Here is a 14726-nt window from a genome sequence, read left to right as displayed (position 1 = left end):
GTGCTGTACAGCGCAGTGTGCTGTACAGAGCAGTGTGCTGTACAGAGCAGTGTGCTGTACAGAGCAGTGTGCTGTACAGCGCAGTCTGCTGTACAGAGCAGTCTGTCTGCTGTACAGAGCAGTCTGTTGTACAGAGCAGTCTGTTGTACAGAGCAGTGTGCTGTACAGAGCAGTGTGTTGTACAGAGCAGTGTGTTGTACAGAGCAGTGTGCTGTACAGAGCAGTCTGTTGTACAGAGCAGTGTGCTGTACAGAGCAGTCTGTTGTACAGAGCAGTGTGTTGTGCAGAGCAGTGTGCTGTACAGAGCAGTCTGTTGTACAGAGCAGTGTGCTGTGCAGAGCAGTGTGCTGTGCAGAGCAGTGTGCTGTACAGAGCAGTCTGCTGTACAGAGCACACTGCTCTGCACAGCAGACTGCTGGACGTCTTCTGTGCCCTCAGGCCACACTGCAGCTGCACAGCAGAGAACACAGGAGAGAGTGAGGGATGGAAAGAGAAAGTGAGAGAGAGAAAGTGAGAAGAGTGAGGGTTGTTGCCTTTGAGCAACAGATGACATGTCTCCCTCCCCATCTCTTAAGTGTGAGTGTGTGAGTGAATGAGCTCAGAGGGCTGCCTTCAGCCTCTCCATTCTCCTGTTTGGAGAAGTAGTGTCATGATTTGAATCGTGTCTCCGTCGTCTTGGTAAGCCAGACGCTGTTCTAGACCGTGACAGTCCAGCATCGACAGGAAATGAATAATGTTCTTCCATCTCAGGCCGGAGAGGTCTGGGTGATGTGTTTCCTGTCCTGCTGCCTGTCGGAGTCCTCAGACAGCAGATGTGTGACAGTGTGTGTGTTTGTTTCTGTCTCGAGTTCATGTTCAACTTGTGGGTTTTTGTTTGTTTCTGGGTCTGTGATGTGTGTTTTGTGCATTCTATGTGGTGTAGTCTATGTGGTGTGTATGTGTGTATGTGAGGGAGAGAAAGAGAGGGGTTGGATTTTAGTGTGTCAGTTGTTTGGAGTTGCCCTTGAACAATAGCTCTATTCTGTCCTGGGTCTCAGGAGAGGCAGCAGTGCTCCCTGTGCCAGGAGGCTTGGGTTTCCACAGCCACCTGGAGTCCAGAGCACAGGAATGTTATTGTTCCTTCTGCCCACAACCGGATCACTCACTCACACTCACTCGCTCATGCACACGCACACACACACTGCACACACTCTGTACACACACTGTAAAACACTGCACAAGCCAGCAGACTGAGAAAGAGAGTTCACACCATGCTTCCTGGAAGCGCAGACCCGTGTATCTCCTACTGTCCAGAGACTGGCAGAGTAGCTGTGCCAACCTGCATGCCTGTGTTTACCCCCCCAGACCCAGCACCCAGGCTTGAGACACAGGGTCTTCTCAGGTTAGATATTATTGGCTGGCACCATCAAGGATGGCACCATCAAGGATGGCATAGAGAAGTCATTACAGACCTGTAATGACTAACCCTAACCCTGTAATGACAGGCTTGTATTTCCTTTTTACTGGGTTTGTACTGGATTTACGGATGCTACCTTTTTTGGCTGCCGGCCATCGATTGTTAGCGGTGTATTGTAGCTATCAAACGGCCCAAAACTATTGATAATTTTTGCTCTCTCTGTCTTCAGTTCCTCTGGTATGACCACAGTTATGTGTTTCTTGTGATGTGCAGGCCAGTCAGACTCCTTCATCTGACACACTGGATGTTACTGAGCAGTGATATCAGATAGCAGCACTAGCTACCTCACAGAGAGGGAGGGAGGAGGATGCAGGAGAGGAGGCAGTTGGGTGTCAGCACCGTGTTGCAGAGTTTACTAAGTGTCTGAAATTGTCATTTGTAATGTGTGCGTGTGTGTCCATCCTCTGGGGGCTCACTAGAGTTGAAGAAAAGTGGGTCAATCAGGGCTACTGACAACCATGTACAGTTGCTTGGTCAAGAACCAGCACACAGCAACACAGCAGCAACCTGCTTGGTCAAAAACCAACACACACTCTACCATGCACACACACACATGCACACACAGTTTTGAGCTTGTGTGTATCTGGAGTGTGTGTTTGAAAGTTGAACTCTTGACACCAACACCCTGATGCCTAGTCGTCAACCTTATAGTCTAGTCCTCAACCTTATAGTCTAGTCCTCAACCTTATAGTCTAGTCCTCAACCTTATAGTCTAGTCCTCAACCTTATAGTCTAGTCCTCAACCTTATAGTCTAGTCCTCAACCTTATAGTCTAGTCCTCAACCTTATAGTCTAGTCCTCAACCTTATAGTCTAGTCCTCAACCTTATAGTCTAGTCCTCAACCTTATAGTCTAGTCCTCAACCTTATAGTCTAGTCCTCAACCTTATAGTCTAGTCCTCAACCTTATAGCCTAGATGTTATAGCCTTGTCCTCAAACTTATAGTCTAGTTCTTATAGCCTAGTCCTCAACCTTATAGCCTAGTCCTTATAATCTAGTCTTCAACCTAATAGCCTAGTCCTTATAGTCTAGTCTTCAACCTTATAGCCTAGTCCTTATAGCCTAGTCCTCAACCTTATAGTGTAGTCCTTATGGTCTAGTCCTCAACCTTCTAGCCTAGATGTTGTAGCCTAGTCCTCAAACGTATAGTCTAGTTCTTATAGCCTAGTCCTCAACCTTATAGCCAAGTCCTATAGTCTAGTCCTCAGCCTTCTAGCCTAGATGTTGTAGCCTAGTCCTCAAACCTATAGCCTAGTCCTTATAGCCTAGTGCTCAAGCTTATAGCCTAGTCCTCAACCTTATAGTCTAGTCCTCAACCTTCTAGCCTAGTCTTCAACCTTATAGCCTAGTCGTTATAGTCTAGTCCTTATAGTCTAGTCCTTATAGTCTAGTCTTCAACCTTATAGCCTAGTCCTTATAGTCTAGTCCTCAACCTTCTAGCCTAGTCCTTATAGTCTAGTCCTTATAGCCTAGTCTTAAACCTTATAGCCTAGTCCTTATAGTCTAGTCCTTACAGCCTAGTCCTTATAGTCTAGTCTTCAACCTTATAGCCTAGTTTTTATAGTCTAGTCCTCAACCTTATAGTCTAGTCTTCAACCTTATAGCCTAGTCCTTATAGTCTAGTCTTCAACCTTATAGTCTAGTCCTTATAGCCTAGTCCTCAACCTTATAGTCTAGTCCTCAACCTTATAGTCTAGTCCAGGGGTCTCCAACCCTGTTCCTGGAGAGCTAACTGCCTGTAGGTTTTTGGTCCAACACAAATATTCACACCTGATTCTAATAATTGGCTGGTTTATCAGGTAACTACTGTCAAATCAGGTGGGATTCAGCTTCAGTATTGCTCAGTGTATGATCTCCATTATTTCACTTGTTCTGACTTGATTGATAAGGTTTATTTGTGACTGTGAAATAGTGTGTGACTGTTGGGACAGCTGATCAGAGCAGCCAGTCAAAGCAGTTGGGCAAGGCTCCCAGCGACAAGCCATTCAAGTCTCTCCAGTTCACTTTCAGCAACATTATTATATTATCACTTCAACCAACTGTCGGCTGTGTTTGACCCGCCTACTCCCAGCTGCGTGTGTTCCTCTTCCAGCATCTACTCCAGTAGGAGATGTGGCACCCCCACAGGAAAAACATGGTTTCCATGGTAACTGGCCCCCACACCCCCGGCCCCCACTTCTGCTGTAGAGGAAATGGAATGTGTCCAGTTACTGCTGACACATGGAATACTCAATCTCTCTCTCTCTCTCTCTCTCTCTCTCTCTCTCTCTCTCTCTCTCTCTCTCTCTCTCTCTCTCTCTCTCTCTCTTTCTCTCTCTCTCTCCCTGTCTCTCTCTCTCCCTGTCTCTCTCTCTCTCCCCCGTCTTTCTCTCTCTCTCATACACCTCTATATTGAAGTTGTTGTCTATATTGCATTTCCAGTTCTCTGTGTGTTTGAGGGCATCTGTGTCAACAGATAGTATGTGATGGTGAACCGTGTGTGTTGGCTGGTTTCCCTGCTGAGCTGGTTGAGTCGAGATATTCGGGCGCAGACAGGATTTATAGGGATAACTGGGAGTAGAGATGCACTATTCTACTCTCACTCTTGAGATCAGAGATAGACGAGGCCCACGCACACCAACACACACAGATCAAAATATACAGTCACTCAGAAAATACTGAAAATGAAGAGGGGGAGAAGGAGAGGTAAAAGAAAGAGAGAGCAGATGTTTGGATGGACCATGATCCTGAATGAAAGCTCCACTGTGATTTCCAGGTCTGTAATCAGAAGACATGTTCAACCAAGGAACACCCCTCAGCCCTGGGTAACCCTGACCCAGGAACACCCCCCAGCCCTGGGTAACCCTGACCCAGGAACACCCCCCAGCCCTGGGTAACCCTGATCCAGGAACAGTCCTTCATGTAGGACTGGCTGCCTGGCCGGTTTAGAGCCATCCATCTCTGGATGTTATCTAGAACTCTGCCTCTGTTTGCTGCCTCACAGCTTCCCCACCCAGTGTGTGTGTGGGTACTTTCTCTGAGAGAAGTTGTCTAACCCCGGTTGTTTTGATACGACATATCTACCCTCACTGCTGGTGGACTGCAGAACAACGGGGCCCATTGTGCTTGTGTCTGTGTTTTTTAAGCCATCAGAAATCCATTCTGTGTGCCACAAATGTCAGACTCGCTCTGTGTACGTTGTGTTTGGGGGGCGCAGAGGGCATGGTGTGTGTGTGTGTGTGTGTGGGCAGAGAGAGAGAGAGGGGGGGGAGAGAGATGAGGGTGGAGAGAGAGGGGGGGAGAGAGGGGGAGGGGGGGAGAGAGAGGAGGGGGAGGGGAGAGAGAGAGAGAGGAGGGGGAGAGAGAGGAGGGGGGAGAGAGAGGAGGGGGAGAGAGAGAGGAGGGGGAGAGAGAGGAGGGTGGAGAGAGAGGGGGGGGAGAGGGGGGGGAGAGAGCGGGGGGGAGAGAGAGGAAGGGGAGGGAGAGGAGGGGAGGGAAGGAGAGAGGAGGGGGGAGAGAGAGGAGGAGGGGGAGGGGGGAGAGAGAGAGGAGGGGGAGAGAGAGAGATGGGGGGAGAGAGGGGTTAGGGAGAGGGAGAGGAGAACCGAAGAGGGAAGGAGGATGGGGTACATGGAGGAGGAGAGATGGAGAGAAGAAAGGATATGGAGGGAGAGAGGAGGGAGGACAGAGGGAAAGTTGCTGTCTCTGAATCACTGAACTGGCTTGAGATCCACAGTCTAACAACCTATTAGTCCATTCCAGACTTAGATTGAGACAGCAAGAATGTATTACAAAAGTACGTTATTGATTGTGACTGATTTAACCTAAAGGTCTATCCACACTAAAACTAGAAACTATACAATTAATGGGAACATTTGGATATTTGTTGTTAGTTACAGTTGTCACAGTGTGGGCGCTCCTTCAGTCAAGTCTTGGAGAGAGCTAGAATTAGAAATGACAACTTCCAGAACAATATTTATTGCCTAGTCTTTAAATAAAAATTGTAGAAAAAAGGGTCAGACAATCCTTTATTATTGTGTGTGTGTGTCTGTATTTGTGTGTGTGGAGCTTAGGACATTGAGTGAGAAACAGCTAAATGAAATATTGATACTGTTCTAATTGATGGGTTGTGAAGTGTGTATCTCTGTCTGCCTGTGCCTGTCTGTCTTAAATGTGCATTTTACGACAACTGATCGGCTGTTTAGTGCCTCCTTTTTATACAGCCTCATATAACACAGCAAGTTCAACGGGCCCTAAGGACAGAAGAGAGAGAGAGAGAGACAGACAGACTGAGAGAGAGACTGAGAGACAGACTGAGAGAAAGACAGGTATAGAGACAGAGGGAGAGAGGAGAGAGACAGAGGGAGAGAGGAGAGACGGACTGAGAGAGAGACAGAGGGAGAGAGAGACTAAGGGAGAGACAGGGTGAGGTGTGAGGAAAGAGGTGGCAAACAGCAGCAGGACCTGAGAGGCTGACTGTAGGCCCTGATCCTGTTAGAGAAGGGGGACAGAGCACAGGGGAATATGGAAGCAGGAACAAGATTGTTCAGCAGCAGATGTCGGGGGGGGGGGGGGGGGGTTAGGACTGTGTATGCAGGATACAGAGAGGGCGAGTGTGTGTGCGAGTGTGTGTTGTCATCAGTGTCATGGCGGTTCCAGTGTCTCTAGCAGCTTGCTTCCTCTGCTCCTCTCCGTAAACAGGAAGCACATTTCTCTCTCTGTCTGTCTTTCTTACTCTATCTCTCTCTCTCTCTCTCTTTATCTCTCCGAGGTGCCCCTTGTCCAATAGGAAGATGGTCATTATTACCAACATATTCCAGGGTCCACCCTCCAGGACAGAACATTGATCTCCCTCTCTCTCCCCTCCCCTCTCTCCCCTCCCTCTTCCTCTCCCCCTCCCTCTCCCCTCTCTCTCCAGATCTCCAACCTTCCCTGTATTCCTCTTGCTGTTCCCGTTCTCCCTGTTTGACCCCACAGGGAGCTTTTCCTGGATGCCTTGGCAGGATTACTGACTACTGCTCTCCCTCTCTTCTCTCCATCTCTCCTCTCCCTCTCCATGTTTCTCCTGTGTGTGTGTATATATGGTGTGTGTATGGTGTGTGGGAGAGGCTAGGGTTACTAACACTAACCATATAGCTACATACTAGCTACATATATGCTGTGACATTGTGGTGATTTCCTCATGGTCAGACAGCTGCCTGAGGAACTCCTTCTTGACTCCATTTATCTCTCTCCTTCCATCTCTCTATTCTCTCTCTCTATTCCTGCTTTCTCTGTCTCCCCCTGGCTAATTGTGTAAAGAGTCTAGTTTGGTATACGTGTTAACCTCTCCCCACCCCTCCTCACTTTTATCCAGACAGAATGGAAACCGGCCTATGTGAGGGAGTGATGGGGGAGGAGAATGGGGAAGGGAGGGTGTGTGTGCTGTGGGAATTATTGGTTGAGTAGGCAGAAAGTGAGAGGAAAGGAGGAAGAGAAGGATGGAGAGAGAGATGGAGGGGGAGAGAGAGGGGTGGCAGAATGGAGAGAGGGATGGGTGGAAGGAGGGAGGGAGGGACAGAGAAGAGAGAGAGAGAGAGAGAGAGAGAGAGAGAGAGAGAGAGAGAGAGAGAGAGAGAGAGAGAGAGAGGGAGGTAGGTAGGAGGTGCTGTCATGGAGACAGAGTGATGTCACAGGGTGAAGGTATTTGTTTGACACAAACACAGTGAACACACAGCTGTTAAGGCCAGTAAACATTGCCGTGGTTTGGTTTTCGCTCTAATATGTTTGCCTTCAGTTCAGCTTGGTGCTCATGGCTCACCTCTGTGTGTTACTCTGATCCTCACCCCAACGTTTGTGTTCTGTCAGTACGTCATCACTGCCGGTCCTGGGCTGGGCTGACTGGGCTTGGGTCAAAATGTCTGTCTCCATCCATGAGTTGCAATATGTCTAGTGTGTCCCAATGAGTGTGTGTGTGTGTGTTGCATGATACAGATCTGTGACTGTCTCATAATATAGATCTTCTCTCACTTGTACTCTGGAGGGTTAGTATCCTCTGAAACTGTAAATTCTCTCAATACCTAGTGTGTGTGTGTGTGTGTGTGTACATGTGTGTATGTGTCTGTCTAGATGTGTGTGTGTGTGTGTGTAGCCATCCCAGTGAGGATACCTGCATTGCTGCATGGTCTTCTACATTACTACATAGTAGCCATGGTGACGCCAGGGGATACATACTGCCAGTGTTCTGTTTCTAACACACACACGCACACAAACACACACACACACAGGCTGGCAGGCCAAAGCCCCTCTAGAATAGACTGATGAATTGGCAGTAAGTAACTCACACATAGACATATTGACTCTGTTGGATTTTTCAGAAGCCGCTGATTAATCCTCTAAAATGAGCAGTGTTGAGATCTCTGAAGTCGTCTGTCTCTCTCCCTCCCTCGCTGTCTCTTTCCTCTATCCCTCTCCCTATAGATAGACGGATATATGAACAGACAGACGGATAGATAGATAGGTAGATCATATTCTCTCTTTGGTGTTGTTTAGTCTTGTATCTAAATAACCACAAATCTGTCTGCTCCCCAACTCTGAAAGACTAGAATGACGCGTTTCCTGACAGAAAGGGAAGTGGACCAGTGTGTGCATGGTAACCTGTGTAGCGACACTGCTGTGTGTGTGTGTGTCAGGGTGTGTATGTGTCAGGGTTGTTCAGGAAGTGTGTGTGGGCCTGTAGTGAGTCAGTCCTCTCTTCTTTCTCTCCGTGGTCAGGGGTTGGCTCGCTCGCTCGTGGAGAGAGAGTGTGTATTACTGGTATTGTGTCTCATGATGTTGGGATTTAACACTGCAGAAGGCATTTCTTTCTAACTTCCTGTGACTGCGACGCAGTATCGGTAACGATACCCATCCCTGGTGTGTAGGAGTCAGTGGAGGATCATCCTCTTCAGTGACATTTCTTAAAATTATAAATTGTGAACATTTTTAAAAGTTACACATTTTAGATAAAACAATACTAACTATATTAATATGTCACATATACATTTATAAAAATACACAATATTGAACTGAAGGTTTTCGGTAACTCAACAGCACTGTCTGTGACAGAACCATGGTACATCCTGAGGGTTAGGGTTACATGGTACATCCTGAGGGTTAGGGTTACATGGTACATCCTGAGGGTTAGGGTTAGAGGGTACATCCTGAGGGTTAGAGGGTACATCCTGAGGGTTAGGGTTACATGGTACATCCTGAGGGTTAGGGTTAGAGGGTACATCCTGAGGGTTAGAGCGTACGTCCTAGTTGAACAAGTTACAGTTAAACAATTAAACAACATGAACTTCAAAAAGTGCAAGGGTGTACCTGTGGAAAAAAAAGCAAGCGACAAAAATATATTACACCGCAAGTACAAAAGTTTTTAGTTTTTAATAATTGCGTTGCATGAGATTTAAGGTGTGCGCCCCTACATTTTTTGACTGTTCCCCTAAAGTTTTCAGTTAGGGGCTACAGTCTCTTAGTAAAAAAAGTTAGTCTGGAGCCCTGAATAGTGTGTGTGTGTGGGTATACTAGGGTGTATGTGTTTGTATACTAGGGTGTGTGTATACTAGTGTGTGTATGTGTTCTAGGGTGGATGTTTGATGTGTACTAGGGTGGATGTGTACTAGGGTGGATGTATACTAGGGTGTGTATGTGTTCTAGGGTGGATGTTTGATGTGTACTAGGGTGGATGTGTACTAGGGTGGATGTATACTAGTGTGTGTATGTGTTCTAGGGTGGATGTTTGATGTGTACTAGGGTGGATGTGTACTAGGGTGGATGTATACTAGGGTGGATGTATACTAGGGTGTGTGTATCTTTGTACAGACTGTAGACTAAGCCTTTTATCTATTTCCAGGGAACATGTTTGAGTGACAGGCGAAGGAGGAAGTGGGATCTCTGAAGCTCCTCCCCTTGCTGGTGGAGCCCCTGCACATCTGGATCAGAGACCCCTTTTCTCTGCTAAACAGGTACCACATCTCTGCTGCAACTTGGGACTTGTAGTCCTAAGCACTCATGGCTCACTGACAGACTTGTAGTCCTATGGTGGACATGTAGGCTAACTCATGTTGAAGCACCTGTTGAGTATTGACCTGTGGGCACAGGCCTAATTGGCAGAGATGTGTTGGTAACTGAGTTTGGTCGATGTGTGTGTGTGTGAGAGTATTTGTGTGTAATTAGTTTGATTCATTCCATTCGAGTGGCTGGGTGACCTGATGGCCTCTCTGGTGTCTTCATGACACACTGTGTGTCCATCTGGACGTGCGTGTGTACCTGCGTGTGCATGTGTGGTTATGCATTTTGCACAAGCCCTCAGAGACACACTGTTATGGAGAGAGATATGTCTCAAAAGTATTCGTAAATGCAAGTACCATGATCCACAAATGTTTCACGATTTACAAATGTGTTTTGCGATCCACAAAAACAAAATTCTTCCTCGTGATTTGTAAGTTGGCATTTACATAAATGTGCTATTACTTGTACACATAGATGTCCATTTGTAAATATATCTGTTTGTAATTTCTTAAAATACTTAACATTTCGTGTGTGCATTTCTCATGATCTGTCATTTGTAAATCTACAATTCGCGTGTGAAGTGTTGAATCTGCATCTGTGGATCGCCCAATACACGCGTGCAATCCTTCTTCCTATGACGTAATTTTGAGACATTCTGTTCGGTCTTTTGCGATCCACACACAAATAGCTTTTTGATCCACAAACCCAACCCCCCCCCCCCCCCCCCCTTTCGACAGTGCCATCCGGTAGGTGGCAGTGTTGTCCTCTGCCCACCGGCTTTCCTTTGACTGAGCTATTAGCCCGAAAGCTAACGTTAGGCTAGCAAGATTCAAAGGCAATAACATTGTGTATGGTTGACAAACAGTAAATATAATTTTACAGTATGTTTGACAAGAAGATTTGCTAGCTAACCAGCCATGTCACTGTCCCAAAATCAATATAAATTTTTTTACGAATAAAGTATCGGCCATATAGCTCCACTAGTACTAGGCTACACGTAACCGCTCATCTCACATCCCATTTGCTATTTACCTCGCTCCACAGGCTGCGGCCATACTGTAGCGTAGAACTAGTATATGGCCGATAGGCCTACTTTGTTTGTGAAAATCTTGATATTGATTTTGGGACAGTGACATGGCTGGTTAGCTAGCAAATCTTCTTGTCAAACATACTGTAAAATTATATTTACTGTAAAATTATATTTACAGTGCCACCTACCGGATGGCACTGTCGAAAGGGGGGGGGGGGTTGTGTTTGTGGATCAGTGTTACGTCATAGGAAGAAGGATTGCACGCGTGTATTGGGCGATCTACAAATGCAGATTCAACACTTCATACGCGAATTGTAGATTTACAAATGACAGACCATGAGAAATGCACACACGAAATGTTAAGTATTTTAAGAAATTACAAACGATATATTTAGGAATGGACATCGATGTGTACAAATCATAGCACATGTATGTAAATGCCAACTTACAAATCACGTGTGGCCTGGTCTGTGTGTGTGTGTGGCCTGGTCTGTGTGTGTGTGTGGCCTGGTCTGTGTGTGTGTGTGGCCTGGTCTGTGTGTGTGTGTGGCCTGGTCTGTGTGTGGCCTGGTCTGTGTGTGTTAGTGGCCTGGTCTGTGTGTGTGTGTGGCCTGGTCTGTGTGTGTGTGTGGCCTGGTCTGTGTGTGTGTGTGGCCTGGTCTGTGTGTGTGTGTGTGTGTGGCCTGGTCTGTGTGGTCTGTGTGTGTGTGTGTGGCCTGGTCTGTGTGGTCTGTGTGTGTGTGTGGCCTGGTCTGTGTGTGGCCTGGTCTGTGTGTGTGTGTGTGGCCTGGTCTGTGTGTGTGTGTGTGGCCTGGTCTGTGTGTGTGTGTGGCCTGGTCTGTGTGTGTGTGTGGCCTGGTCTGTGTGTGTGTGGCCTGGTCTGTGTGTGTGTGTGTGTGGCCTGGTCTGTGTGTGTGTGTGGCCTGGTCTGTGTGTGTGTGTGGCCTGGTCTGTGTGTGTGTGTGGCCTGGTCTATGTGTGTGTGTGTGGCCTGGTCTGTGTGTGTGTGTGGCTTGGTCTGTGTGTGGCCTGGTCTGTGTGTGGCCTGGTCTGTGTGTGTGTGGCCTGGTCTGTGTGTGTGTGTGGCCTGGTCTGTGTGTGTGTGTGGCCTGGTCTGTGTGTGTGTGTGGCCTGGTCTGTGTGTGTGGCTTGGTCTGTGTGGTCTGTGTGTGTGTGTGGCCTGGTCTGTGTGTGTGTGTGGCCTGGTCTGTGTGTGTGGCCTGGTCTGTGTGTGGCCTGGTCTGTGTGTGTGTGGCCTGGTCTGTGTGTGTGTGTGGCCTGGTCTGTGTGTGTGTGTGGCCTGGTCTGTGTGTGTGTGTGGCCTGGTCTGTGTGTGTGTGTGGCCTGGTCTGTGTGTGTGTGGCCTGGTCTGTGTGTGTGTGGCCTGGTCTGAGCCTATTCTAGGTCTGCTGACACACACATGCTGTGCTTTGATGTTGGTGTTGTGGCAAAGTTATGTTTTATAGCTCATCAGACTGAATATCTGGCAGGTAATATGAGGTGTTACAGAGCCATTTCCGCACAAACACACACTCACACGCAGACACACACACACACCCACACGCAGACACACACACAGTCACACACAGACACACACACAGTCAGAAGGGAGGTTCCACTCAAATTGTGAAACTCTTGTTTCTCTCCGCCTCTAAGCAGTTCTGCCAAGTGGTTGGGCAATCTCTATAGAGAGGGATAAAGTCTGTAGAGGAGGAGAGGACATGGAGAGTGGGAGCTGGAGGGAGGGAGGGAGGGAGGGGGAGGGAAGGGGGAGATGGAGGGAGGGAGGAAGGGGGAGGGAAGGGGGAGATGGAAGGGGGAGATGGAGGGAGGGAGGAAGGGGGAGGGAAGGGGGAGATGGAGGGAGGGAGGAAGGGGGAGGGAAGGGGGAGATGGAGGGAGGGAGGAAGGGGGAGGGAAGGGGGAGATGGAGGGAGGGAGGGGGAGCTGGAGGGAAGGGGAGATGGAGGGAGGGAAGGGGGAGATGGAGGGAGGGAGGGGGGAGCTGGAGGGAGGGAGGGGGGAGCTGGAGGGAGGGGGAGATGGAGGGAGGGAAGGGGGAGATGGAGGGAGGGAGGGGGAGCTGGAGGGAAGGGGGAGATGGAGGGAGGGAGGGGGGAGCTGGAGGGAGGGAGGGAGGAGCTGGAGGGAGGGGGAGATGGAGGGAGGGAGGGGGGAGCTGGAGGGAGGGAGGGGGGAGCTGGAGGGAAGGGGGAGATGGAGGGAGGGAGGGGGGAGCTGGAGGGAAGGGGGAGATGGAGGGAGGGAGGGGGGAGCTGGAAGGAGGGAGGGGGGAGCTGGAGGGAAGGGGGAGATGGAGGGAGGGAGGGAGCTGGAGTGAGGGAGGGAAGGAGGGAGAAGAGGGAGAAGAGGGAGGGAGGGAGGGAGGGAGGGAGGGAGGGAGAAGAGGGAGGGAGGGAGGGAGGGAGGGAGGGAGGGAGAAGAGGGATGTGAAGGGGGAGTTGTGTTCTCAGAGGGAGGTAGTGATGGTAACCGCTCTTGAAAGGAGAGGACGTCACTGAGAGAGGGGGGGAGGGGAGTGTTCACAGGGAGATTAAAGAAGGTATGGAAGAGTGAGTGGTAAAGGCAGAGATAAAAGAGTGTTTCTGTGCTGTGTCAGTGAAGAGCTTGTTTTTAAACAGGCTTCAGTCACAGCATAAAGTTAACACAGTCTCTCCTCCTCCTCCAAGACTCATCTCTCCTCCTCCTCCTCCTCCAAGACACATCTCTCCTCCTCCTCCTCATCCTCCTCCAAGACTCATCTCTCCTCCTCCTCCTCCAAGACACATCTCTCCTCCTCCTCCTCCTCCTCCTCCAAGACACATCTCTCCTCCTCCTCCTCCTCCTCCAAGACACATCTCTCCTCCTCCTCCAAGACACATCCCTCCTCCTCCAAAACACATCTCTCTGGCCACGCCAGAACACCTTCTGACCAGGAGGCAGCGAAGATGCAGCACAATCAAATATTTTACCTGCTGAAAACTGAGCAGTGGAGGTGCAGAAAGGGGGAGGGGCAGGGGGAGAGAGAGTGAATGAGTAGGGGAAAGCAGAGGGAGAGGGGTGTAGAGGAATTTTAATGTGGTTGTGTCTGGCTCTGTCTGCCTGCCAAAGAAAAGCAATTACTACCACACCTCTCTCTCTGTGTTCTTTCTCTCTCTCTCTACCACAGCTCCCCCACCTCTCTCTCTGTGTTATGTCTGTCTCTCTCGACCACAGCTCCCCCACCTCTCTCTCTGTGTTCTGTCTGTCTCTCTCCACCACAGCTCCCCCTTCTCTCTCTCTGTGTTGTGTCTCTCTTACCTCCCTCACTTTATATTTATCTGTCAACAGATAATCTAACCCTCCATCTCTCTCTTTCTTTTCTCTGTGTGAATAACATACTGAAACCTCACTTGCACACCAAACAAGAGGACAGTGGGAGTATGAATGAGTGTGTGTGTATATGTGTGTGTATTTTGGGTGTGTTAATCCCCAGAGTCACATGAAACAGAGAGACTCGCACACACTCTCTTCTTGGACTGTTCAGATTTATTAAGGTGACCTCTAGAGAAGGCATCTGATAAGAGACGAAACAAACAAGATAAGGGGACAGAAAGATAGAGACAGACCAGATGAGAGAGAGAGAGAGAGAGAGAGAGCAAGAGAGAGAGAGAGAGAGAGAGAGAGAGAGAGAGAGAGAGAGAGAGAGAGAGAGAGAGAGAGAGAGAGAGAGAGAGAGAGAGAGAGAGATGGGGGAAACTCAGAGATCTCTGCTGAGCTGCAGTAAAGCTTGTAATTGTGTTTTGAGGCTTCAGAATTTACAGACAACTCAAGATCACGCCTCAGAATTCAGCTTTGCTATTCAGTTACAAGAGTAATGGATTGCTGTGTCAGCTCTTTGTTTCTTTGTGTTTGGCTTATCTTAATGTTGTCTTTTCCCCTGTGTGTGTATGTGTGTGTGTGTGTGTGTGTGTGTGTGCAGCATGCGGAGGTTTGCCTACTGTAAGGTGGTCCTGGCCACATCACTGGTGTGGGTGATGCTGGACATGTTCATCCTGCTCTACTTCAGCGAGTGTAACAAGTGTGACGACAAGAAGGAGCGAGGACTACCAGGGAGGGATGGTGAGTACACACACACACTCTCACACTCACACACACTCACACACACACAAAGACACTTACACACACACTCTCACACACATCCACACAAACACACATACACACACTCACACACACACTGTCACACTCACA

The 14726-nt window shown here is 48.8% G+C and overlaps 1 protein-coding gene across 1 annotated transcript in view; it reads left to right on the top strand.

Annotated features, from left to right (window-relative positions):
• galnt1 (UDP-N-acetyl-alpha-D-galactosamine:polypeptide N-acetylgalactosaminyltransferase 1) overlaps window positions 1-14726 on the top strand; it is a 41225-nt gene that overhangs the window by 2105 nt on the left and 24394 nt on the right. Inside the window, exons 2-3 of the mRNA XM_062466117.1 lie at window positions 9309-9420; window positions 14458-14597. Of these exons, the coding sequence (XP_062322101.1) occupies window positions 14459-14597 (139 nt within the window). The 5' untranslated portion in view covers window positions 9309-9420; window position 14458. The remainder of the gene's footprint in view (window positions 1-9308; window positions 9421-14457; window positions 14598-14726) is intronic.

The sequence above is a fragment of the Osmerus eperlanus genome, chromosome 7, assembly GCF_963692335.1.
Source record: "Osmerus eperlanus chromosome 7, fOsmEpe2.1, whole genome shotgun sequence".
NCBI classification, from domain to species: domain Eukaryota; kingdom Metazoa; phylum Chordata; class Actinopteri; order Osmeriformes; family Osmeridae; genus Osmerus; species Osmerus eperlanus.
This window is presented reverse-complemented; position numbering and strand designations above follow the sequence as displayed.